General features: G+C 29.7%; 6 protein-coding genes, 1 long non-coding RNA gene and 2 other non-coding genes across 11 annotated transcripts; 7 read left to right on the top strand and 2 right to left on the bottom strand.

Moving 5' to 3' along the window:
• Positions 1 to 1,759: 1,759 nt before the first annotated feature.
• Positions 1,760 to 1,827, top strand: LOC124536554. The gene has a single exon (XR_006966891.1). It is a non-coding gene; the product is annotated as a small nucleolar RNA SNORD31 (small nucleolar RNA).
• Positions 1,828 to 1,944: 117 nt separating this feature from the next.
• Positions 1,945 to 4,276, top strand: LOC124536072. Its single transcript, XR_006966861.1, has 6 exons — positions 1,945 to 2,224; positions 2,533 to 2,573; positions 2,872 to 2,900; positions 3,115 to 3,158; positions 3,575 to 3,621; positions 4,095 to 4,276. It is a non-coding gene; the product is annotated as an uncharacterized LOC124536072 (long non-coding RNA).
• Positions 2,985 to 3,051, top strand: LOC124536553. Its single transcript, XR_006966890.1, has one exon. It is a non-coding gene; the product is annotated as a small nucleolar RNA SNORD31 (small nucleolar RNA).
• A 362-nt stretch (positions 4,277 to 4,638) lies between the features above and the next one.
• On the top strand, positions 4,639 to 6,078 carry LOC124536376. The gene is made up of 3 exons (XM_047112906.1): positions 4,639 to 4,773; positions 4,864 to 5,003; positions 5,928 to 6,078. Exons 1-3 carry the CDS (start codon positions 4,714 to 4,716, stop codon positions 6,022 to 6,024), a joined length of 297 nt encoding a protein of 98 aa, XP_046968862.1. The 5' UTR covers positions 4,639 to 4,713; the 3' UTR covers positions 6,025 to 6,078.
• Positions 6,046 to 13,050, bottom strand: LOC124536048 (sperm-associated antigen 6-like). 2 transcript variants are annotated; one of them, XM_047112460.1, is made up of 14 exons: positions 12,463 to 12,894; positions 12,052 to 12,156; positions 11,508 to 11,665; positions 11,190 to 11,236; positions 11,029 to 11,113; positions 10,344 to 10,478; positions 10,083 to 10,196; positions 8,609 to 8,782; positions 8,016 to 8,168; positions 7,743 to 7,892; positions 7,472 to 7,630; positions 6,398 to 6,543; positions 6,239 to 6,299; positions 6,046 to 6,159 (listed from the first exon to the last, which is right to left on the bottom strand). In XM_047112460.1, the coding sequence occupies exons 1-14, from the start codon at positions 12,500 to 12,502 to the stop codon at positions 6,088 to 6,090; spliced, it is 1,599 nt and encodes a 532-aa protein (XP_046968416.1). In that variant the 5' UTR covers positions 12,503 to 12,894; the 3' UTR covers positions 6,046 to 6,087. The 2 variants fall into 2 exon arrangements, with proteins under 2 accessions (XP_046968416.1, XP_046968417.1); XM_047112461.1 differs by lacking the exon at positions 12,463 to 12,894 and adding an exon at positions 12,925 to 13,050 and having other exon boundaries at positions 6,048 to 6,159.
• LOC124536049 (DNA-directed RNA polymerase III subunit RPC7-like) lies at positions 6,639 to 7,656 on the top strand. The gene has a single exon (XM_047112462.1). The coding sequence runs from the start codon at positions 6,713 to 6,715 to the stop codon at positions 7,355 to 7,357; it is 645 nt and encodes a 214-aa protein (XP_046968418.1). The 5' UTR covers positions 6,639 to 6,712; the 3' UTR covers positions 7,358 to 7,656.
• A 160-nt stretch (positions 13,051 to 13,210) lies between the features above and the next one.
• On the top strand, positions 13,211 to 15,230 carry LOC124536050. Its single transcript, XM_047112465.1, has 2 exons — positions 13,211 to 13,597; positions 14,721 to 15,230. The coding sequence occupies exons 1-2, from the start codon at positions 13,490 to 13,492 to the stop codon at positions 15,015 to 15,017; spliced, it is 405 nt and encodes a 134-aa protein (XP_046968421.1). The 5' UTR covers positions 13,211 to 13,489; the 3' UTR covers positions 15,018 to 15,230.
• A 9-nt stretch (positions 15,231 to 15,239) lies between these two features.
• LOC124536047 (coiled-coil domain-containing protein 93) lies at positions 15,240 to 21,510 on the bottom strand. Its single transcript, XM_047112459.1, has 10 exons — positions 21,384 to 21,510; positions 21,104 to 21,312; positions 20,625 to 20,892; positions 20,375 to 20,536; positions 20,224 to 20,271; positions 19,838 to 20,139; positions 19,408 to 19,527; positions 18,885 to 19,114; positions 17,999 to 18,119; positions 15,240 to 16,723 (listed from the first exon to the last, which is right to left on the bottom strand). The coding sequence occupies exons 1-10, from the start codon at positions 21,465 to 21,467 to the stop codon at positions 16,492 to 16,494; spliced, it is 1,776 nt and encodes a 591-aa protein (XP_046968415.1). The 5' UTR covers positions 21,468 to 21,510; the 3' UTR covers positions 15,240 to 16,491.
• Positions 21,511 to 22,721: 1,211 nt separating this feature from the next.
• Positions 22,722 to 26,751, top strand: LOC124536074 (ubiquinone biosynthesis protein COQ9, mitochondrial-like). Of its 2 annotated transcripts, XM_047112509.1 has the most exons (6): positions 22,722 to 22,972; positions 25,445 to 25,797; positions 25,882 to 25,973; positions 26,062 to 26,182; positions 26,255 to 26,458; positions 26,644 to 26,751. In XM_047112509.1, exons 1-6 carry the CDS (start codon positions 22,945 to 22,947, stop codon positions 26,677 to 26,679), a joined length of 834 nt encoding a protein of 277 aa, XP_046968465.1. In that variant the 5' UTR covers positions 22,722 to 22,944; the 3' UTR covers positions 26,680 to 26,751. The 2 variants fall into 2 exon arrangements, with proteins under 2 accessions (XP_046968465.1, XP_046968464.1); XM_047112508.1 differs by lacking the exons at positions 25,445 to 25,797; positions 25,882 to 25,973; positions 26,062 to 26,182; positions 26,255 to 26,458; positions 26,644 to 26,751 and adding an exon at positions 23,495 to 25,336 and having other exon boundaries at positions 22,732 to 22,972.
• The last annotated feature ends 47 nt before the right edge of the window (positions 26,752 to 26,798 follow it).

The following is a 26,798-nucleotide window of genomic DNA, read 5'->3' as shown; positions in this document are numbered from 1 at the left end:
TTATTTACTTCAGTTCTATTTGTAACTTAACTTTATATTCTTATTGCAGATTTATATTGAAACATGAGGCATGTTGGATATATACCAAATAATAATGATACACTCAAAGAAGAAATATTGGTAAGTTTCTTGATTATAAAGTTTACCTTTATAAACAATAATCACTAAAATTTAAATGATGAGTATCTTAGTTATCCCTGTCTCACATAGCCATGGGGAAAATTTGGTATGGTAACAACTGAATTAAAAATATTTTAAAAAAACTACTATTCAATCAAAATACCTTGTTTTAATATAATTACTTTTGTTTCAGTTTTTTTTTTTCAAAAAGAAAAACTCAAAGAAACATTTCTTTCAACAGAAAATGTCCATCTTAGCTTATCATTGAGGCATTAAATCATTCGAAATAAGCATGAAACAAAACTTACATAGTAGTAATGAAATAATGTGTACTGAGCAGTCCAAAAGACTGCATCACTGTAAAAAAAGAACCCTTAAGAACTGGTAAGATTATTATAATTATACTTCTTGCTAATTCAATTATAAAGATGTTATCCTCTTACCCATATATCTATAGTACTAATATGTAGAAAACTTGGGTTAATTATATTTTTTTATTATAATTGATCTGGAAATAACATGACAAATTTCCTGTTATATGTAAGAAATATAACAAGACTAATAAAAATAATGATGAATAAATGTATCGCCCCTGTCTGAAGTCTGATGATTGATCAGAACTGAATTGATATATGATATGTAAATTTGTTAATTAGAATTAAAAAGCACTATTTAGAATCTATTACTTTGTTTTCAGATATGTCATCATATACTAAGCTGAATTTATACATGATAAAATATAATTGTATAAACAAAATATAACAACAACAAATTTAAAGGTAAGATTAATTATTTATTAAAATGTTATGTATCAATTAGTGTGCAATAAAATTGTGCCAATTTAAATATAAATTCTTTAACAATAAATTAATCTTGTAGGTATAACATAGAAGTGAAAGTACTATTGTTTTTTATTAAATGAATTGAACTCTTATTACCCTACCAAAGCCGATGTGTGTACAGATTAAAACTGACATGCTTGACTCTGGATAGGAACATTATAACACTCTGAGTAGGATTTTTGGTTTAACCTAAACTAAACATCCAAGGGATTGACTGTGACAAATAAAAAAAATAGTTGTAATTGTGAATAATTTTTTTCGTAATACATTATAAAAGCAACATTGTTTTTACCTTTTCAGATAATCATGGATGGATTATACAAATATTTAGAAAAATAAAACTATGCAAGGTAAAATACTTTTTTTCTACTTTGCCTAAAATAAAAATTCAATGAATAGAATAACAAATTATTTTTCACAGCAGTAATATGTAATTTTATGAGTTGCTTATAGAATGTCTGGTATTATAAAGTACCCTTATTTCATGATGACTTTTGTATCGCCCCTATCTGATCAACTGATGATTGATTTTTTCTGATTCTTTTAAATCTACTCATATACCTACTACAAATACAAAATTCTGGATTTACAATATTAAAATTTGTTTACAGAAAACAGGAGTTATTGGCTGATAATACATATATGGAAAATCTTGGACTGAATATAATAAAAAAACTAGAGAATAGAATTAATATCATCAAATGATACATGTAAGTATTTTTGAATACTGTCTTCAGTAAAAAATACATTTGTACAAAATTTTGTAAATCATAATTTTTTTTTATTATAAGTATGTAAGATAATATGATGATTATTATATCGCCCCAGTCTGAATGAATGTGTTGATCGATTTCTCTGATTATATTTAATCAAAAAATTTCGATCATATTGTATGCTGTTTATACTTTATATCCATTCCTTTATTGTTTCAGAATTATGACAATTCAGAGTAATAACAACCCTCTTCCTCTGCCATGTAAGTATATTTAATGTCATTTATCAGTCTTACAATTATATTTAATATTAATTATTAGTATAAAGTAACATAGAATTTATGCTATAAATAATCCTAAATGATGGTAATACAAGCATATATCAGAATATTTTTGATGATAGAATATCTTACTGATTCACTATTCAGTAATAGAAAAAGATATATTTATTTAGAACATCTTGTTATTATTCTGTCTCTTTTTTAGGTTTGAAGGAAAATTATTTTGACAAGAAAATCAAAATTGTTGTTGTTATGCGTTATTAATGAGGTAAATTGTTCTTTTATTTACTATATCATATATAATCTTTTTTACAATTTCACTAAATGTAAATCATTTAAATTACCATAACTTACTGTATGTGTATTAATTTATAACTCTCTGGTATTCTGTTTGCTTACTAACCTAACTGGTACAAAACAAACAATCTTTGAAATTTTATGATGAATTATCGTTATCCCTGTCTCACTTAATCATGGGGAAAATATGGTATGGTAACAACTGAAAAAAATTTAATACTGGAAAATAATAATTATCTTTATTGCCAGAGACATTCATGTATCATTGCTTTATTACAGATTCTTAGAGTACGCTATTATCAAGATAAAAATGAGTATAGGTGAGTTACCTTTAACTGAATAGCTTTTTTGTGTTTTATATTTGCAACATATATGATATGTTTGTCTTGTCATATATAACTTAAAATTTTCTCTTTGTACATTCTATGTTAGTAATGGCTTACTTCTGGAATTTAATATAATAATATTCATTAAAAATAAAATATATTGCATGATGACTTTTGTATCGCCCCTATCTGATCAACTGATGATTGATTTGTTCTGAACTCTAAAATAATGTTTCATATTATTTGACATATTGTTACCAAACATAGTGGACATTAGTTTTGTTTTTTTCAGGTTACGAGTTTATTTTTCCACATATCAATGTAAGTATTATGTATATTTATTTGTTTTTTTTTTACTTTAAAATAAATTTGACTTCTTTTTTTTTTAATAAAAATAATATTTAAATAAATATGATGATTTTTATATCGCCCCAGTCTGAATTAATATGTTGAGCGATTATTCTGATATTGAAAATAACAAACGCATGAAAATTATAAGTTATTTTTTGCTTATGAAATATTTCTCTTGTTTCAGAAATGTTTCACAAATATTGATTGATGAAAAACCTTCCATTTCATGTAAGTATTACGGGCTTATTTAAATTACTTTTAAATTTACATTAGTACCTAAATTTATACTTAATAATTATTGTTACAGCCATATTAAGTATATTATAAATTAAGTTACTAATTTAAGTATTAACTTGATGGTCCCTGTTATTTTTTTCACCTATTATAAAGGCCCTTTACATTTACTATAAAGTTCTCTTTTATATTGTATTTTATAAAACATTTTTTATTTATACCATATGTGGCGGTCATTCTTTTTATTTAAATAATCATTTTAAATATATTTTATGATGAAATACTAAGTTATCCCTGTCTCACTCAATCATGGGGAAAATATGGTATGGTAACTTCTGAACAACTTATAAATGAAAAGTAAAGCTTCTACAGTTAGTGGATAATCTAACAAAGATTTCTTTTTTCATCAGATGTCATCACTGATTGCAGACTATGTAATACAGACAATTAAAAATATGTAAGTAAATTTAAAAATATTTAGATGTTGCCATATGTATATAAACACAACTGGAAAAAAATATTTTTTAATATCTACCATATGTAGCACCCAATTCTTGAATTTCCCAGATAAATTGCCACTTAAAATTAAACAAAAGATAAACAGCTTTTTAATATACCGTTACATTGATTTTATCAAGAAGCAAAATCATTAACTGATTGTCATTTTATAAAATTTAGATTAGAAAAAAATAAGTTAATTCGGAAAAAAAATGTCTGAAGTGACATAATCGTTCATCCATTTAAATAAATTAAAGAAAGTAAAAAATGATATAAATGTTTCCAGTATTGTAGTATTTCAATATGATGATTTTATTTTGACAAGCATATATCTAGATTTTTTTGAAGATTTTTTTATTCTGATTATATTTAAAAATAAATTAAAATATTTATCATTTTACTCTGGATAACTGTGATGTATTTTATTTGCAGAAAAGTAAAGTGGTCCATTATAAAAATTTGAAATTCAGAAAAATCTTACTGGAGATGAAGGAAAAGAAGATCAAACAAAACTTTTCGAATAATTGCATTTGTTATTTGTTGAAAGCCTTCAATTTTTTTTGTTAATTTAATTAACATTATCATATATTTTATTAAATAAAAATGAAACATTATATTTTGTATTATTTACCTTCAATGTTTCTTAGTTTATAGAATATAAATACTACTAAGAGGACCCAGGAAAAATATTTCGTAATTAAATTTCATATTAAACATTTTGTTTATGTAGGTATGTAGTAGAAATAAATTTTCAAAAATATAAAATCTTTTGCTATCATTACCAAACTGATAAAATATAATTCTGGATTCTCAATTCTGCTTACTTTTAAATTCAACGAAAGCCAATACAGGAAAAAGGAAATTATTGTTGTGTACCTCTCAGGAATAATTATAACAATAATAGTAAACCAATATCTCCATAAGAGAGATACTGTAATTATCACTCCACCGCATCCGGAATTTTGATAAGTCGTATCGCATTCGACTATTACAAGCGCACCATTTCATATTTAGAGAAGTGGCGACAAATTAAACCTCTTAGCCTAGTATAATGCATTATATCATTGTTACGGAGTTTGAAACCCCTAGTGAAACTTCGTGTAGAATAAAGGTAAATTAGCACTAAGTATTCCAAAATTTTAAAATATGTTATTGATAATTAAAATTGTATTCCTGAACTTATCGAAATATGTATTTATAGGGATTACTTTCACCAGATGCTAAGAATTTAGAAACTTACTTGTTGGGTTGTCATATAAATTGCAGTAATATGGAAGGCTTCTTTGAAGCGGACATTTCAGGTGACAAAGTCTTACAGATTTTAGGCGGATCCAGTTTCAAGTACGTATATTAATGCTGTATACTAAAATAAGAGGACAGATCGTGTGCACGAAAAATTATAGTGAAGCAATAAAAGTGAATACCTGTTTTTGTAAAAATATCAAGTGTTGTTACTTATTATTGTCGTTTATATTGTTTTATTATGTACGCCCTACGGAGAATATAAATTTGCTTTTGTTGCTTTACTATAATTATGATCTTCCGAGCACTCTATTTTCCTTTGTTATAATCGAGAGGCAACATTATACCAATCTATACCAAAAATCATTTAAAAATAAAATGATCTATATATTTCTAATAAAAAGAGATATTATGAGCATTATAAGTAAATTAGCGCAACTAAAAACCATTAAATTCAGAATTAGGTTTAACTAAAATAAATAAATCGAAGATCTGTGTGGTTTGTCTGACATTTTAAAACGCTGAATCCAAAATGTACCTTTTTAGTTTTTAAAGTTGATAAGGCTATTTTTAAAACATAACAAGTAACAACTACTATCTATGTCTATTTGTTATTTCGAGGATCAGCATCAAATCGGAAAAATAACAAATCTATTTATTTGGAACAGTAGATTAGACGAGTACTTCAAGGTAACGTTAAATCACTAAAATAAAGTTAAAACAAGAAATAAATGCAACCATACATGTGTAAATTATAAATTTATATCGTGTAATTTGTATTGTACTTATAATACAAACTAACCCAATAAAACTGGGGGCATAGATTTTATCAAATATCTAAAATGCGTTATATTCAGAAAATTATAGTAAATGGAAGCTGCAAATTAAAAATCCAAAATGAAATGACAAATCTGTTTATTTTTTAGTGATCAGAGATGATTTCTGAAAACTTAGAATTAAATAGAGAAAAATTTATGTATGTATGTCTTTTATATCGGTGTTTTAAAATAATATTATTACTAGTTACAGGGTCATCAGTCAATCAATGGCTATTGAAAATACTGCAATTGGAGGGAGAACCGTAAAAATTCAAAGATTGGTTTGGACGATGGGTAAATGAAGGTTAACAAACATGTTCTGTTAAATCATATTTATTCAATAAAATAATATCTATAAAAAATATTTAATTTCCGTTTTCGAGTGTCAATTCGCTTTGACAGTCACTTGGTACCCTATCTGTAAATAGTTCTGGAATCTAAACAAAATTTTACAATTATATTTATCATTTCTATTAATTCTGAAAAAAAAGTAATTATTTTCTTTGTTTCAAATACCTGGGGAGTATAAGCCTCTACTCTGTCTAGCAGAGAATCGGAATAGCCTGGAGTATAATATCTGAAAATATTTATAATTTTTATTACATAAACTTCTTAACACATCGGTTCGTTACAATAAAATATAATTTTAAATATGCTTAATTCAAAGTGTAATACCGAACGATTTCTTCAGGAAAACAGCTGTTAATTATATTTATATACTCTTTAAGAGAGGTACCAGGAACAGTATCAATTTCTTGAACTCTTTTCAAGGCTCCCGTTGTAACGAATAGTCTTCGGGCTCGTGCATCATTAGGGAGTATCTAGATTAAAAAACAGAGTAGGTTAAATACAAAACGAAAACTAGGCTGTATAACTTAAGACTGTCGTCCATTTTGTTGGGAAAAAAAAGTAAAGTCAAATGTCAAAAATATTATTTATTAATTTTTATTTTGAAAGCATGTTAAAGATAAATACAGATTTTTAAATAAAATGGCAGGAAGAGGCAGAGGTAATGGGAAATCATTAACACATGAACAGTTACAAGCTCTTGGTATCACTCGGGCAGATAATGCACCACAAATTCTAGCACCACCGCCTTTATTTCCAAAGTTAGAAGTAAAACCGCTTCCTTTAAACTGTGATGCGGCGACGGATTACATGGTTATTGTAAAGGATCAATTCATTGAATATTTGCATGAATCACCTGCGTATGTTAAAGCAAATACACGAACTGATGGTATAGAACGATATTCCGACAAATACAAACTTCTCGCTTTAGATGCAAAAAAAGGTAGAGTTTTAGATTGTGTTTGGGCTAACATGCCGCCCGAGTTAAGGCCACACGGTGGACGAGCTCGCACTATTACCCGAAAACGAAAACTAGACGATCCTATTGAAATAGCAAAAAGATTACAAACATTGGAGAAAAAAGAATCTCAGGAAGACACTGGCATGGAAACAAATGAAAATGAAGATGAAGTAAAAAAAGAAGATGAAGATAATGAAGAGCTGCTGGATGAACAAGAACAGGAAGAGGAAATAGATGATGGAACAGACTATGCAAATAACTATTTTGATAATGGAGAAGATTATGAAGATGAAGATGATGCTCTTGATGATGGACCAGTGTACTAACTTAAAGTAGTTATTTTTTTATTCATCTGTGATAATAAAGGAAATATATTATTAAAATCTTTCTAAGCATTTATAACCTAAAGTATTTTATAATTTAAAAAAAGTGATTACTACCTTAGCATATTGAGCCAACACATATTTTAGTACACAGGCAGGTGCTGCATGAAGTAGTGGTTCTAAGGCTGGCCGATGTAAACAACATTGAAGAGATTGTTTGAGAGCACATAAAGTACGTGCTTTTACCTCCCCTGATGACTTTGGATTTGTATATAACTACAAATAAACTTATTATAAATTTACTTAATTCTTTTAATGGGTATCTCAGAACTTACTTTAGTCTAGTATTAGAATGATTATATGTAATGCATTTTAAAAATTAACTCACTTGTAACAATCTTGGTAGGGCATTAGCTACAGCAATGGCAAGGCTGTGTTGCGGGGAATGTTTTGCAATGTGACCAAGAGTCCATGCAGCAGCACACAAATCAGCGTCTTCTCCATTGTTTTGCAAAATTTCCACTAATATAACCACTGCCTTAAAAAAGTTACAATTCAACTCAATAAAACAAATGACTTCAGCAATAATAGGAAATTATAAAAATTCCTAATAAAATTATTTAGTATGAAATGAAATATTATACAATTTAATGTCTTATACCTTGGCTTCAATAACAGCCATTGCTAATTGATCAGATTGACCAGCTATATAACCGAGGGCCATGCAGGCGGGTACTCGTGTACCTCCTGTGCTTTCTGATAATAACTCCACCAGGGGACCACAACCGCCAGTGTTAACCACCAATTGTGCTAACTACATGAAAAATATAAGAATTAATATTTATAAGATTTTTTTTTGGTTGATGATTTATTCTCTCTTTGAAACTGAGGGGTAATATTCATTATTGTTATGCATGAATTTTGACGACCTCCGTCGTCGAGTAGTGCGTACAGCGGTTTACATGGGTACGCTACTCCGAGATCCCGGGTTCGATTCTTGGCCGAGTCGATGTAGAGAAAGTTCATTAGTTTTCTATGTTATCTTGGGTCTAGGTGTTTGTGGTACCATCGATACTTCTGATTTCCATAACACAAGTGCATTAGGTACTCACATTGGGACCAGAGTAAGGTATGTAATGTTGTCTAATATTTATTTATTTATACATATGTAATTATTTTATTTATGAATTTAATTACTTATCCTATTTGAATTTACGTGCGAGGACATCAAAAAGTTAGGTCGTGCAATCTCACGTCAACGGAATGTTTGACTATGTCGCGCAGCAAGCAAGCAGCAGCGCGACGCACGGGCGCTGTGTCGTGTCCAGCGTGCAGCAGCGCGGGCGGCAGCGCTCCACCCGCCACCACTGCCTCCCCCAGGGCCGCCCGCGCACCCGCAACTGCACCCAATGCGCAAAGTGTGCTGCGCTGTATGGGAAAATAATTAATTATTACACTTATCATTTCTTTATTCTAGTATAGTATATAAGTATAAAAATATCATCATGTAAATACAAAAGTACGAAGACCGTGATGCTACGATAAATCAGGAGTAATAGGAGTATGCAGTGGCGGATTTACCAATAGGCTAAGTAGGCTGGAGCCTAGGGCGGCAAATTTAGAATATTTTTTTATCTTATAGAAATAAAAAAAAAATTATATGTATACACATTACGTCCGTAATTCATATATTTGTCACTACATAGCGGGTTGCAAAAACAATCTAGTAAGTGACAGAAATATCACCTAGATCACATTCAACGGCAAAAGCCGATGTAATAAGAACGAAAGAATCCAAATCATAAAGTTGCAATTTCAGAAAAATAATTATTAATCAGACTACGACGTAGGTAGGGGTGGCAAAAACTGAATGCCTATTAGCGGCTTTGTATATCCGCCACTGGGAGTATGATTTATAAAACATGAATGTAACAAACACATGGTTATAAATATCACATATTGCAAATATCGATTCTAACATTGTAACTCAATCAACCTATTTTTTACTCAGTCAGACCACGTCAAACTTCAGTGCTTACGGTCTATACATTTTTTTTACTTTTTTTAGATTGATTATACATAGGTGTTGTATACCTTCGCGATGACTTTAATAAAGATGACTTTCATGTAGGTATAGTGCGTTGCAGTGAGATGGGCAAATGGATAAGATTGTACTGATCTTGTCACAATATTCAAAACGCCGTGACGTTCTGGGTCTGGATTATGATAATCGCGCTTCAGGTATTTCAAGGAAATTCGTGGAAGGTAATCCTTCCATATGTCGCATCCCTAATCGATCTGGAGTTTATTTTGGGGGAAAAAAGACGATCGGGCTTGCTCGGAAGACTCGATCTCGATGCCCTCGTGGAACCCATTCTCTAAAATAGAAGCTGAAGTACGTTTACCTTTGATTTTGCTTAAATCATGATGTGGTAACAACACAGACAAACAGTTACTTCCTTATCATATAAGTAATAATTTAAAGAAAGTACCCAGCTTTAAGAGATCAGGTGATCAGATTTTTGAATTGATAAAAATATGTATCGATATAAAAATATTTACGACCAATTGAACACTAAGTACCTACTCCTAATCATTAATTACGAATTTATGAGTCTCTAATTTGTTTTTACTCGTGACTTGATAGTCATTTCATTAATTATCGTATGAGTATGATTACAAATTTTATGTGTTCTATTAATGGTTAAAAAATGTACAGCTTCGTAACCTTTAATTTAGAATCTTGATTTTCTAATCCACGTACTAAGTGACAAATTGCACCTGCATCTACAACGGCTTCTGGTTTATGTTGTGCCAAATCTACTAAAGCACCAGCGACAATCTAAAAAGGAGAAGTAGTTTTAATTTTATCTTTGACGGGTATAGACTCTAGAACAATTTTCACAGTTTAGAGAAAGTTGATATAAAAATAAAAACATTTATGCTTTACAATATGTAACGAATTGCAACAATATTATAATTTTTAAACCTGTTTTAAACTCATTTCGGGTTCTTGAAATGCTAACACTAATAATGGCAACGTTCCAGCATCTACAACCAATCCTGCCAGATGTTCGTTGTGCTTTCCTATGTATCCCAAAGCCCAAGCCGCATTTTCTTTAACCTACATCAAAATATAGTAAGTAAAACGTTCTCCATCTTACAAAGTACCTACGGAAATAATCAATTACAACATACTTATAAAATTGGTAAGTAGTAATAGAAGAAGAAAACAAACGGTTTAATCTTTAAAAGTATAAAGTAAATATATCTGAAAAGTGTAATAGAAGACAACATTGTCGGGGAGATGTGTTGCTCCAAAAATCTATCCATAATTTTTGTAACGGAATAATAAGGTGAAAGTAAAAAGTAAAATTATGTAAATGTCCCATTACTGGGCTAAAGGCTCATCTCCCTTTGAGGTGAAGGTTTGGAGCTTATTCCTCCACTTTGGTCTTGTGTGGGTTGGTGAATATGCGTGCGGCAGAATTTTGTTGGAATTAGATATTTTCCTCATTTTTTTTCCTACACCACCAAGAACAAGATGAATTATAAATTTGAATTCAAAAATGGTTTATATATTTTACATTATATTATACCTACATGAGTTTCAATCCACAGTCATTGGTTAAGATATGAGATCTAACCACGTAGCCATCTAAAAATAAAATTACCTGCGTATCGAAATCTTCTAAGCACGAGACTATGTGCTCTAAGGCACCTAGTCTTACAACAGTTGAAGCTAAGTCCTCATTATGCCTGTAATATAAAATTAAAAGTTATCTAATTATATGAAATGCAAAAGAAAGAATTACGCTTTTCTTTAATGTCTTACTTAGCAATGGCCCTTATTAAGTACAGCGCTGATCGTTTGTAATAAACCTGTTCATGAAAAATAACATACTGTTACATGAATTTAAGTACATAAAACTAAATGAAATTAATAGTTCAATTTTATTTGTGTGTGATTTTGTATTTTTTTTAATCATAACAGTTTAAAGAAATGAAGATATAACTAATTTTTTTATAACTTTTGATTTTTTCGAGTAATGCTTCCATAATTTCTTTTATTTACTTAAATAATTAAAAACACTAAATACATTAGCTCTTAAAAGCTAAAAGATTAAAAGTAATATCGAAAAAGTGTAGGTACGTTAAATTTGTTTAAGTTTTCTATTGTTATAGTGAGCATGCCACTACTAAGTAATTGTTGCGCTACGCTCTCGTCGTGTTCAGCGAGTCGCGCCGCTGCCATTACCGCACATTGCCGCACTGTGCTGCAGCCGTCAGAGAGCAAAGGACGTAGCAAATCTAAAATTTTATCGTTTTTATTTCAATATATATCAACAAAGTTTAAAATAATTCGACCTAATTCAGGACTTAAAAATCTTTTTTTTAATCATTAGCATTAAAATTCTAGACAATTACCTACTCTATAGATTTCTCTAGAGGATCAATATACTTGACAGTCGAATTATGTAGGTAATTTTTTAAAGGAGTTAATGGATGAGTTCTAGGAGAGGTGGTAGTAATATATAATCGTAATACCTATATAATACACGAAGTAAATTTATGCATATACTATTTTAAACCTCTCCTACAGTTTTGAGAAATGTTTTATTTAGTTTTTGTATATATTAAGTCCATATATTTGCATAAGGCTATTGAGTTGATTGATTAATTTTATTTGAATTTACCTAATACTCCCGCGCTTTCCAGACACTTTACATTTGTTGCTCTAGTCGCCAAATCAGCCATTGTCTGCACAAAGACTAGCCGAGCTTTCTGATATGTTTCAAACACTGAATTAAAAAAAAATCGTTTTATTTTAAAATAGTTCCAATCCAGACAAGCAGCAGTTTACTGATAATTGACTAATGTTTTTAAAAGGTATTTTGTTATGTGGAAAATAACCATCATAAGGAAACCTGCATAATATGCAAGTTACATACTGATACTCGTATACACAAACCCGCATTGTAGTATAGTGGTAGATTACACGGTAAACCTAACTACGAGAACACAGCTGTAATGATGATCTAGGTACTTTTTTTTAAATTCTAATATTAATACTAAATTAATCTATTCGGAATTTCTACGATTTTTACCTAATTGAATATTCCGAGGGCTGCTCATAGAGTGACTCATGATTGCCAAACCTGTTTTTTTGATATAATTAAAACTATTATTTACTATTTGCAATGTTTTTAAGATGCGGATTTAGCTTTTGCTATTTATATTATGATTTATGACGTTTGAGTCTGTCATTTTTTTCAACATAAACAAGGAGGATAATATATTGATTCGTATGCTTGAACCTACATTCGTACCACTTGGAGCCTAAATGTAAATCATCTCATTTCAATATAACTGTACAAGTTAGATCTATTTATAGATTTAAATGAAATATTTGTTAATATTAATCCCTCCATCTTTCCCAGCCTTTTTATTGTTTACCTATTGTGTTTGTTCAAACAAGCAATTGGTAAAGACTATTGAAAAATATGTGAGTAATATATAATTTTATTTTTTTATTATATATCTAAGTCAATAATGGAAATGGAACTTACATCAATACATTTTTATGCAAAATTTATGAATCTATATATTTTATGCACAATTGCATAACGTAGGTAATCCCCGCATAAATAATGCAATTAGTTTGGCTCAGACAGTAGGTATGCCATGAACGCAATGTAATATTTTTATTTCAGTAGTCTATCGGTAACTTGTAAGTCGTAACTCGGTAGTGCGCACTGCGCGGGCGCAAGTCGAGCAAGCAGTCAAGCACCCGTGAAGGCCATGTGACGTTCGACATCACGTCGCCCTCCACACACGCAGGCTGAGATACCTGGACCGCACACATTGAAACCCATTGTGAACCACGTCGCGCGTCGCCGCTGCTTACCTGGCAAAGTTCACTCACACACGAGTACACAACTTGTCGCGACCACGGTCGCCGTTCTCGACCGCTCACATACTTATTCATTTTAATAAAATAATTAAATCTTAACTGTAGTTACAATGCACTTTGATCCTCGTCATTAAAGATTTTATTGAAATTCAAAAAATTTATATCAAGCTGGATGCAGCCGATGTGTAGTGTGACTATAAAATCTATCTAATAAATAAAATATGCCGTATATCATGGTAATGGGGAGCCTGAGCGCGCCGCATCTATCGAAAGATGAAGGAGCAACTGTGTACGGCCTGAAAAGCGAAGAAAGAGCTGCGCTTGTGAGGGTGGGTTCTTTTCATTTTTCGGATTATTTTTTTGGCTAATCAGAAACGTAAGTTTTTTCAAGAAAAAATGTTATTAATTTTTAATACTAAATTAAACAAAATATGATATGTAATTGTTTTTAATACTATTGTAGATGTTAAAAAATATTGTTTTTATTTTAAATTATGTGAAAATGGTTATAGTAGGTAAATAACATAATAATATAATCAAAGAAAGATTTTTTTTATTTGGTAGGTATTAAGTATGAAAATAACGAAACTGAAAATGAATAATTATTATTGAACACGATTCATATAGATAGTATTTTTAGTTTATATTTTATAGCACTTTGCCCACATACTCAAGAGCTTGTAAAACAGAATTAAACAATAACAATGTAATTCCTTTGGAAATTAAAAGCATTCAATGTTTAAAGAAATTCTCATACAATGAGATGCCTAACAGCTGAAATCTGAACGACTGCTTCATTGTTATCGCTACCAACAACTTACAACATGAAGTTTTATAAATTAAATTAAGATATTTGAGTAGGTACCTATTAAACGTGACGTAATTTTTGAATGGTGTTGTTAATCTTAAAATGATTTTGTTTTATAACATTCAATTAGTTAAGTCGTCACATATTAACTGTTAATCTAAGATAATTTATTGTTATTTAAAAAAAAATCGTGATTTTATTAAATTAATATGACATTCAAATAACATTCACTGTAATTGTTTTTTTAGCAATCGAAGTGAGCAGTTTTTATATGAGGTGTTTGAAAACCTGTACATGTATGTGTACTTAAATGTATTTTTTGTCACGTAGTTATAATTAGATGTATCGATTACTTATAAAATGTTATAATGTAGTCTTGAACGATTTCTTATTTTTATTTTTGATATCTAATGATGGTTTGCGGAAATGTACCAACCAACACAACTTCTGTAGTATAATATAGGTACACTATGTTATACATATTATTTTAAAGTATTTTCCTAATACTTTCTTTATTTCCTTACTTTGTCTCGTTTAAATGCTAAAAAACTTTTATTCGTGTCTTAAGGAGTCATTTCTGCACAACACGGCCCGATTTTCCGATGACGGGTAAACAGGATAGTTTATTGATTATTTTGTTTCAGGAAATGAACTCATCTTTCGGTATGGTAGTTTCAACGTCATCCGATCAAGAAAGAACCGTTCGCGTAACCCAGAAGGGTCTAACACTCGTGCTCGTCAACCGAATCCATGGTCTACTGGGTTACGATGTAGTATCACATGCCATGGCGATGACCAATGCGAACCGAGAACTTATATCATTCACCATGTACAAGAAATCAAGTGGAAACTCTCACAGTCAATCTCATGGCCAGACTCATAGCCACGGCCATACTAGCTCTCATAAAAGTCATTCACACAGCAGCGTGGTCACGCTTTGATTTTATTTACTCCACATGATGACGTGCCTACTTCACCTGATGATGCTGACTCTATCACGTGGCGTAGGATCAACGAATAGAGTCAGCCTTACTTTATCTCGTTGAGAGTCGAAAAAAATACTACGATGTAAATAAATAATTGTGATATAACGGTTATTTATATAACATGTATGTACGTGTATAAATGTTATAAATAGGTATATTAAAATAAAAAAGTTGTCATGAACGTAAACATTTTATTTGAAATTCACATATAAAAATGCATAAACAATACAAAACATACTTATATCAGTCTTAACATACAGTTTGGAATTTATCGATTATACATGATTCGCCATCGCATCACGTTTTATATTGTTATTATTGTAGCGAACTAAATATTATGGAAAACGATTTTCTTTCTATATATAAGATCATTCTCATGAAACAATAACTAAAATTGTTTAATCTCTGCCTATAGTTATCTCGTACATAATATATTACTCTTTATAAATTGCATTTGCCTCGCACTATATAAAGCAGCATAATCTATAAAATTTAATTAATATATTAGCTATATTACTATATGACTACAAGATAAATGTGACTTTATTTCTTGTTTATATTTTTAAAGCAAATATGCAACTGTGTTTTTTTTTTTGCAAAAGCGGATATAATCTGGATATATCATATACATCACTACTTGTGTCCTTAGATCCACTTTGCTTATTAATAATTTATTGGTCTTTGAAGCTACATTTGTTTAATTAATCCACAACAGCTCCCACACTGAGAGACATTAACGGTTATTGAAGGCGCTCAAATACGATCGCATAAGTAAAGACACAAAAAACTTAGCCTTACTTTTTTGAGACTATTTTTTATTGCACTGCTATAATAAAGTAACTATTAAGAAGAATTAATTGTAGTTATTGTTAATATAACTTTATGTATAACCACTATTGCACTTATTCACTCATTTAATTTGATTTCAAAAATACCGACGAAAATTTCGCCGAAATTCAAAACGAAAAATTAAATTAGTATTAGACTCTATACTATGGAACGCTTTAAGTAACTGGTAAATGTCTCCGAGTCGAGATGGCCCAGTGGTCAGAACGCGTGCATCTTAACCGATGATTGCGGGTTTAAACCCAGGCAAGCACCGCTGATTCATGTGCTTAATTCGTCTTTATAATTCATCTCGTGCTCAGCGGTGAAGGAAAACATCGTGAGGAAACCTGCATGTGACAAATTTCATAGAAATTCTGGCACATGTGTATTCCACCAACGCATTGGAACAGCGCGGTGGAATATGTTCCAAACCTTCTCCTCATAGGGAGAGGAAACCTTTAGCCCAGCAGTGGGAATTTACAGGCTGTTGTTGTTAAATGTCTCCGATTGTGGCACTCGGTACTACCACATCGCAACCAATATTTTTAATGACATGGGTGTGACATGGTTGTAAACCTATCATTTATATATTACAAATCGTTCAATTTTGATCTCTTTCAAATTTATGCCGCTGTTCCGCTAATTTCTTCAGAGCAGCTGCATACTGCCTCTGCACATCCATCAGTCTGGAATACTCGGCATGTAAAGCCATCTTCTGTTCTTTTTCCGATTTAAATTTCAGCTCAACTTTCCTAACCGTCTGATTTACCCAATCAACGATAGACTCGAATTGCGTCATAAACTCTTCACGTTTTCTCGCTGATGACATAACACTAAAAAATATTTAAACCATTTAAACCATATTTACACCATTTAAAATTACTTAAATTTTTTACCTTTTTTTACCATTTAAACATATTTTGCTACACACATACATTACATAGATTATACAGGAAAAAAAATTAAATTTAAAGAACACAGTGTAGGTTGCAAGGAGTTCATCTCAGTATAAGCTGTGCTAATGCACAGCACTGATTTACAGATGGCCCCTGACTATTGGGTAAACATAAACACATGCGCGCACACGAAAATAAATAAATGAAATTTTATTATTTAACGTTATTAAAATTATATAGTAGTGCCTTGTTACATATACTAATATTTATTAGGTCAATGCAATATAAAAAATAGGTTTCATGTACAACATAACTATAAATAGGTAAATAATTCTTGTGTTTTTCAAGCTAGAATAATAAGCCAGTCTTGAAAATCCGTTTGCAATGATTTGAAAGGAATATTCACAGTATCAATCAATTTAAATTACATCTTAGATTAAAAAACAGTAATTAAACATAAATTATCAATTGTTTAAAAAAAAACACAACACAAAAATGCGGAAAGTTAGTTTTTGTTAGCACGATATGCTAAGGTGTAACTTACATACGGAATATAAAATACAAAAAAAAAACAAACAAGACAACTGAACAGCGTGGGTGAATAGCGTCAATAACAAAAGAAAACACGCGAGGTTACCGCAAAATCTTAATGCAACATCTGAATATTGCTGCAAATGTTATAATTACGACTATAAACAATGAATATTAGCAAATTCCGGCCGCTGAGAGAATACGTCGAAATACGAATGACTAGTGATGCACTACAAAAATAAACAGCTAACTATCGACGTAAATATAAAACAGCATATTTATATTTAAAAAAAATGTTTTCCTTTATATAATCACATGAAAAACTGCGCAAGTAAACTTAAATGTCGAGAACCAATCTAAAGCCCGGGTAAATAATTATATATGTATATATAGGATGCTGGGGAAATAATTTTAATTGAACGTTAAATAAGTTCCATAATTATTCAAGACCTAGACCAATTATATCACGTTAAACCAATGTCAAGTTATTTATTTTTGTTTATTCTTTCTATTGTTGGAATAGGCAAGTTACAAATCATAAGTAGTTTTTAATTTTCGATCATTATCGGAGGCACATTAAATACTATTGATAAATATTTTTGTCATCGTTATATGGAACTAAAAACAAGTATATTTTTAGTTTTGTTAGTTCATAAATTTAACAAATAAATATTTACTTACTCATCATAATTGTCTAAAATAGAATTAAGCAAACTCAATTCTTTGGATGTGTAAAGTTTAACTTCGTACAGTGTATTATAAAATACGTAATACTGTTTGGTTTCCTTGTGTTTTGATGAAACTGAAACAGAAATAACAGTGGTGAATTTATTTAAAATGTTTAGGTAGGCTGGCAAACGACCTAACTGCTGGCAAGTAATCATACCACCGATAAACATTGCTTACAAAATATTTAAGGATTTCTTTCATTAGCAAGGCGCCATCGACCTCGAGAACTAAGATATTATGTCGCTCATGCCTGTAGTAACATTAGCTCATAGACCAATTAAATTACAACAAAATATTACTAACTATTGTATTGTTGGTGGTAGAAGTGATATATTATTCACCATACTTAGTTTGTTACAACAAAAAAATATTGCTACAAGAATTAAAACAAAATATTTCATCATTCTCTTGTTGGTTTGGTCTGTAAATAAAGCTAGGTTTATAATTGAACCACCAATTGGAAAAAGGGAATAAATCCAAAAAATAGGAATGGAGATAATAAAAAAAAACTTTATAACTTTTTGCTTTCAACTTATAAGACATCAATGATTATTAAGAAAATATCAATCCTGATTTATTCACCGACAGACCTGCCTTAAATGTATAATAATATTTAGCCCTACGTCTAACGAATGTAAGAGTGTATAATAGTGAATATGTCGAAAAGTGACGTTTATTCCCTTCTTCCAATTGGTAGTTCAATTGAAACAAATTGCTTTTTGCTGTATCAGTAGACAATTAAAAATTTCTGATGTTTTACTTCTAGTATACAGTAAGTACAAGTTTTTACTTTTAGTCTTGTATTACTCGAAAAGTAGATGAAATTGTAATATATTACCCTGATTATATAGTTCAACAAATCTCTTCTCATACTGCAGCAATTCTGCAGTTCCAGGTACTTCATCGATAGCTGTAGAATACCTCAATACTTGTCTATTCAGGTGACCAAGTTCTACTCTTACACTACTAATGTAATCTTTTAATTTCTTCTCACGTTCTTGAAACTCTTTCAACTCAGTTGGAGATAGCGGCTTTTCTTCTATTTCTTTATTTGGTTCTTGTGCTAGTCTAAAACAGATATATATCATTTAATATTTATAGATAAGAGAGTCTTATTTGGGTACAAATATAAAATATATTTTATATTTCATAAAAACTTTTAGCTAGTGGTGTGGCATTATGCAAGGCCACAAGTGACAAAAGGTGGCTACTTGAATACCACATAGCACTCTTTACACATGGTATCTACCATCAAAAAGCAATACTTAGTATTAATTATTGTGTTCCTCTTCCAATAGAAATTAGAATTCCACACAGTTGCAAAAATAAATTATCATATAGCACTCTATGAGAGGTTATACCTCAAAGCATCTTCAAGTTTCTTATGCTCCTTTTCCCTATGTTGAATTAATTGAATCAACTCATTTCTCTCCTTTGCCAGATCTTTTAATGATTTGTAAAATTCCTTAACAGCTTTGTCACTAAAAATAATAAAATATACCATAATTTGTATGACATAACAATAAACAATTTCCATATTTTCAAGTTATAATTTCAACTAACATTATTTACTTAAGAAAACAATTTTATTTTCTTAAGTAATTAATGTTAGTTGAAATAATTGTTAACAAATGTGCATTAATGATAATATTTTAGGTTGCAAAATTAATTAATTAAACCTGGCATGAAGTTGGTGTATACAATTACTTTAAGATAACATGTCAAATACATTGAATAGTTGTTAAAGTTACTATATTTCGAATAATGAGTATAAAAGTTGCCTTTATTTACCTATAGTCATCAGTTTTCATCAGTTTTTTGGTTATTACATTCAATTTGTTTATTAAATCAGCATGTTTATTTTTTGCTTCTTCCATTCTTGTTTCATGATCTTTCCTCACCACTTCTATATCTTTTTCCATAGTATCTATTATTTTAGTCAACTTATCTATATCTTCAGAATATTTAGTTTTTTCTCTCGCCTCCAATTCTTTTGGAACATCACCTGAGAGCTCAGAATGCAGTACAGCATAATGAACTTTTGTATTAGTGGTATCCTCATTATTTTCCCCATCATTTAAATATCTTTCCATCTATAAAATATATATGTGGAATACAATATCAATTACATCAATTAATATTACATAGAATGCATAAATATTTATATGAATACTTACTTCTGTGGTTACTTCTGATGGATCAGCAAGTGTTTTTTCATAGTCATACTAAAAGAAAAAAATCATACACATAATTTTATGATTATACTTTATTAATTTACATTGTTTGTAAATTTGTTGCGAGATGAAATTATATCCAAAAAAATATTACCAGGAAATCAAGTCCCTCATCTCGTTTAGGCTCATCTTGATTGTTGGAGACAAGCATCAACATGCGCTGATCATATTCAGAGAGAACAGAATTTACTTGCTCTATTTCATTTGCAGGTAGTGCTCCTTTTCTTTTCCTTACTCTACATGGTTTGTATAGATTCTAAAAAAATATATATATAAAGAAAAAAATTATCTTCTGTCAAGTAAAATATTAAAATAAGGCAATTGAAGTTTTTAATTTTATATACCTGAATAGCTATAAGGTTTCGTAACAGCTTCTCATTTTGAAGAAAGTGAGCACGATCTGCTTCAAATATATGATCTTTTTCATACTGAGATACTGCAAATTTACGCAATTCATCCTCTTTGGCTTCTCTAAATTCGCTTGAGTATTTAATTAGCCACTGTACCAATGGGTAAATATTAATAAAATCAAGACCTTGTATTTGATGAGGTTCAATAATATAAGGGCACTTCAAACTTGGCAGCACCTTTACAATTTTTTCTGTTAAAGCTCTAAAAAGAATTTTATAACAATAACATGAACTATAGAAATAAAAAATTGACAATTTCTTTTTTTTTAAGATTAATTAATAATTTTATCTATCCTTAAACAAAGAAACAAATGAAAGAGTAGTAAAATAGACCTGATTACTAATTCAGATCAAAATTCATTTTCTTTTGTGCAAATTATCAGAAGTATTAAAAAGTAGAATAAGCAACATACATTTTCTTTCCTATAGTGAGATTCTCTTCAAATAATAAACTGATATCCACATCAATGTCACAAAGTTCAATACACCAAGTTAAGCCTCCAACAATTTTATCAAATGCTGATAAACCTTGAAGCTGGGCTCTATAATATCCTGCAGCAACAAGAGCATCTGATATTTCATGCCATTTTACAAGTTGCTCTGCATCTTCACGTACTTCTACCTAAATAGTTACAAATTATAAAAAATTGTACAAACTAGCCTATGAGCAATAAATGTGATGACAATAGTTACCTCTTTGCCTTCTTGATCTACTCCACTGTAAATGTTCATCAAAGGCTTACTCCGAGTAAATATGTTTTTCTGTTTATGAGCCATATTTGGAGATAATAAATATACTTAAGTAATATTAGGGCTAATAAGTGTTTATGGAAAATTAGTCTCTTCCGAATAAGTCGGCGTATAGGCGAAGTACGTTCTTATAGAACAACAATTTCAAATGCTATAAGTTGTGTAAAAGGAGTTTAAAAAGAGAACAGGATTTACTTAGCTTACAATACTGAATTCTCATAGCTATAAATTTATGAGCAACATATTTAATAATAAATTATCTATTTCATTCAAAATTCAAACTGACAATGTCATTTGTCATTTGTCAATTTCTGTGCCATCTTGGTTTGGTTATGGTTAAAGGTTAGGAGAAGTATCTCATAATTATAGTCATTCCAGGTGGGTGTTTATCGAAAACTAAAATTTATTAATCAACATGTAGACATAACTTTTAGTATTACATAAATTGTTTGAATGGTGCAACTACAGCTTGTCAGAATTACCTAAAGGCTGAAAATTATTGTTAATTAAAATTTATAAATACTTTGACTGACTAATAATTTGAATAGCTTATTTTGATGATGACTAACTTCCGTTTTACTTTAACAAATATTAGCGCATAAATTAAAATGAATCCCTAACTCCAGCTAAAATACATTTTAAGGAACAGTTTACGGACATAGACACTTTCCCTTAGCTCTTCACTCAAACTCTTGTATACAGGCCCTTTTTATTGTTGAATAATTTTTATCATTGATGGCAAGCACTAAGCGTTAGATAGATATTTGGATTTTTTGTAAATACTTCTAGAGGGCCTGGCCTGGCCGGTTTTAGCAATGACTAGTGGTCAAAACCGTATTACATGTTCACTATGGCCAAATCTCGTAAACAGTTGATTTAGTTAAATTTATTACTTTCATTGATTTCCCTCTGCTAAATTGTTTAACATATTTTTGTAAAACATATCTTTGATCGCAAAATAAAACACAGGAAAGGATTAGCTATATAGTCGATTTTATGGGGAACAATTAATTTTAAAATTATAAGATTTGATAGAAATAAAAAATTCTTGAAATTGCATTTTTAATATCTCCGTTTATGTTATCAAAGTCCATTTCATTTATATTGGTTAATAAGAAAGAACATTTGTATATCGTTAAGCTGAACATTTGTATAACATTGACCAAACAAACACTAGAAGTATATATATTAAAAATATATAAAATGATCTCAATTACTACGAGACTATCTGACACATACAACAAACCTTAAATTTCAAAAATCGATATTTTTTTTATAAATTGACATCACTAACATACAAGTCAAAAACATAGAGGATAGAGTATTATATTAATATCTTTGGATTAGAAGGAAAAACCAAAAGACGAGAACGATAAATATATTTATTTAATATTTTCGTTGAAATTTGAATATTAAAATAATAAGAAAAAAGAACTGAGCAACAATAACGAGAGAGAAAAATAAATTCCACGTTAAAACTCAAAGAAATATTCACAAAGTGACCATGAATAAGTTACCAAGAGTTTTTTGCTGTAAGTTTCACCATTATTTTAATATTATCACATTTTTATATTTGTAATGCTGCTAATACAATCTATTAACAGTTTTATAAATATAATTCATGCCGATTTATACAGTCACATTTTCACATCTTATCGATTCAAAAAATATTTTAATGTTTGTGTGTTTGTCTGTCTTCTTTTATGCGCCTCATGTAAATTATAGAATCTATAGATTTTAAGGTTGATTTACAGTACCAGAATCAAACATTAAAAATTACACTTTAAGTGTTGGGCAAGAGCATTTTATATTATTAATAATAAACTTTGTTTAATAACCACACACATGTTGACGTTATTATTTGTTTCCATGTAAGAATTAGAATGATGAAACTTTATGCTTCAATAACTGCTCAGTTTGACTCTACTGAAAACATGGAAATATATAGTATATTCCTGTGGATAAGTTAAGATTGTACATCCAAACAAGTATTAATATTAAATGAATATTTTTCCAAAAAAAAATAGTATTACAATTTAGAAAATTAATTTCAGAGATCATAAAGTTCGGACATACAAGCTTACTTTCCACATCTTTCATCATGGAACAAAGTGTTGTGGATTTAATATCTTCATGCCTGGATTCTGGCAATTATAAGGAGGCTCTTAGTGCATCCACGGATGAGAAATATGCTAAAGATTTGAACGACAATTGCTGGGATTTAATAACAGCAGTAATAGGGAAGATTGAGGATGACACATTGATTTTAAAACCATCACTGTATGGCACTTGTGAAACATTGCTAGCCAATATAGTTAAACAATGCTCTCCTGAAGAAGCCTTGTTTGAATTTATTGAACAAATACAAGTGGCAAAAAATGATGCTCAGTTTGCTATTGTATTAGATCCTGTTCAACAACTTCTGATAAAATTATCCACCAAAAGATTCAGAAGTTTGGAATTTACATTGGATTCAATGAGCACATATATATCATCTATCCCTTTACCAGAGCACCAACTCGAAGGAAAGGAACGACTTTTAATGGATTCTGATGTGAATGTCAGGAGAATCATAAAGATTTATTCCCTCTTACCACCTTTTTATAATCCATTAATAAAAGAAATAACTTTAGCTAATGCAAATAATATGACTAAAGACATCTTAGCTGCATTTCTAATAAGTCTGCTTGGAAAACCTTTAATATATGTAGATTTGGATCCTGATTGTAATGCTAACAGTGAAGCTAGGACATGCAGTAGTTCTATTATTCAAGATATTTGTATTTTAGTTAAAAATGTAAATAAGTTTTTAGACTATGTAGAATTCCACCATAAACAAAGTCTTAAGCCTAAATCGAGAAATATTCTTACTGACAATGAAGAAAAATTATCACCCTATGATTATAAGGAGAAAATTAACATGACCACACTATCTGGACTATTTTATGGAATTTATTCTGGTCATTTTGAAGTGCCTGGGTATGCAGTTCCTGCTGTGTATAGTATTAGTTACGTTGTACATACAAATTTGTTTTGTGTTGTTCATCTTCTAAGTTTTGCTGAATATGGTCCCGTAGCCAAAGGTATGAGTTTGTGTACAAAACTACTTAATCAATATCCAATTAATACCTCACACTCTGTACTTAAAAATGCAATTCACTACAGCTTATGCCAAAGCTTAGTGAATATTGCTATATATTCAAGTTATGAGATGCTACGCAAGGAAGCTGTCAAACTCATAAGTAACCATATAAATAAATTTGAATACAAAGGACGATGTATGCTTATTAAATACATATTAAATAATGCTAATCATTCAGGAATGATAGGCTATGCAATAACATTATATAAAAATTCTATTGAAGATGCTTTTAAAGAGTCTGAATTACCAGATTGCTTTACTGGACCACAACTTTTGGGTATGATAAAAAAGATGTGTTATTTACCTCATGGTGCTGAATCTGATTTGGTAGAGTTAGCGGATCAGATCATAACAGCATTAAACTTTTTAAGATATCTAGCATTAAAAGATAATTTGAACAAAACTGGAATAAGAGAATGCTTCACAATCATTGAAGATGACTATTTAAAAAATCTCAGAACTGCATTGAATATGTCTAGAGCTCATTATGAAGTGAAATTAATGGATATTAATAATTCAAAAGGCTTGCCAGAGGAACAAGTTGATATCTCAATCAATGTTGGTGGGAACATGTTGGATAAAATACCCACAGAAAGTAAAAAACAAATAATACATTCTGCATTGAATGCTTTCCATTTAATAGAAGGATTGGTAGCAAGATTATCAGAGTGTATTATAATTAATAAAAGTCAATAATTAACCACTGTGTGTAAAATACTTGTAACCTAATAAAACTTTTTGAATACTAAAAAAAGTGTTTACTTAATTTTTTTACCTTAAGTTTAACTATGTATTATATTATACTATTTATTTATTAAATGAATATGTGGTAGTATTGTAAAAAAATATATTTTGTTAACAGCTCTAAGGATAAATCATAGACTTTTCACGCCTCTTACAACTATTTCATTTAGTAATGCACAAAAAACATTAAGACACTATTGCCAGGGGCAAACCAATAAAGAAATGATTTTGACACCAAAATCAACTGAGCAAGATGACCATCAATATGAGGAGGACATAAAAAAAAGCATTTTGGTAAAAGCTTTAGATTTTGTGCTGAAAACAGGATGGTCCATTGAATCTTTAGCCCATGGAGCTGAAGCTGTAGGGTATCCTGGAGTAGCCCATGGATTATTTCCTAATGGAGGAGGAGATCTGGTTCATTATTTTAATATTACATGTAATGAAAAACTTGTTGAGCAAATGAAAAGTGTGAGTATGTTAAATATCAATAAGTACTGAAATTAATTTCTAGAAATCATTTCTCAATCTTCTCAAATAATGTCAATTTTATAGTGGCCTAAAGAAGAGTTACAAGAATCAAAAGTTCCAGCACAATTAATAGAAAATGCTATAATGACAAGGCTACTAATGATTGAACCTTACAAGTAAGTGACAAGTTTCTAAATAGCTCAAGAAATTGTCAGATAATCTAAGTTATTTGGAATTATACTTTAATTCTCGCTTAAATTTCAGGAGTACCTGGCCAAAAGCAATGGCTATCCAAACCCTACCAAATAATGTACCCAATTGTTTAGCTACTCTTCTTTCACTTGTTGATGATATTTGTTATCATACAGGTGACCGGAGTGTTGATGTAAGTTCCATAGAATATTTTAAAAATATATTAAAGATTTGTATAAAATAATCAGTGTGGGAAAATTTTCAGTTCAATTGGTACATTCGTCGAGTTGGTTTGGCTGGTATTTACAAGGCTTCTGAACTGTTTTATTTAACTGACAACAGCCAAAGTAACAGTGGCACAAGAAGTTTTGTTAAATCAAGAATAAGGGATGCTGAATTAATTCAAATAGCTCTTAATGTGAATCCAGTTGCTGTTGCACCACAAACTTTAACAGCAGCTTTTGTAACGGTAACAAAATAATGAAAAATTAATTTTATTTATATTATATAGCAAAGATTTTAGTTTTTACAAAAAATAAACAATTAATGAAAATAGAGAAATAAGTAAAAGATATTAATATAAAGATATATGTATATTTTAATTTTTGAGTTTTTATGAAGTGTGGTCTAATAATGCATTTATTTTATTTTCAGGCAAAAAATATGTTAGGTATGAATACATTGAAATAGTTGTACAGCTTGAAGATATATCTCAAAAAATTGTAGTATTATTTTTTTAAATAAATTACTAGTTTTATTCCATTTTTATCTTTTCTTTTATTCAATTATTTTCACATAATTTCAAATAG

Source organism: Vanessa cardui, chromosome 16 (assembly GCF_905220365.1).
Source record: "Vanessa cardui chromosome 16, ilVanCard2.1, whole genome shotgun sequence".
NCBI classification, from domain to species: domain Eukaryota; kingdom Metazoa; phylum Arthropoda; class Insecta; order Lepidoptera; family Nymphalidae; genus Vanessa; species Vanessa cardui.
The sequence above is the reverse complement of the archived record's forward strand: the minus strand, read 5'-3'. Positions and strand labels throughout refer to the sequence as shown.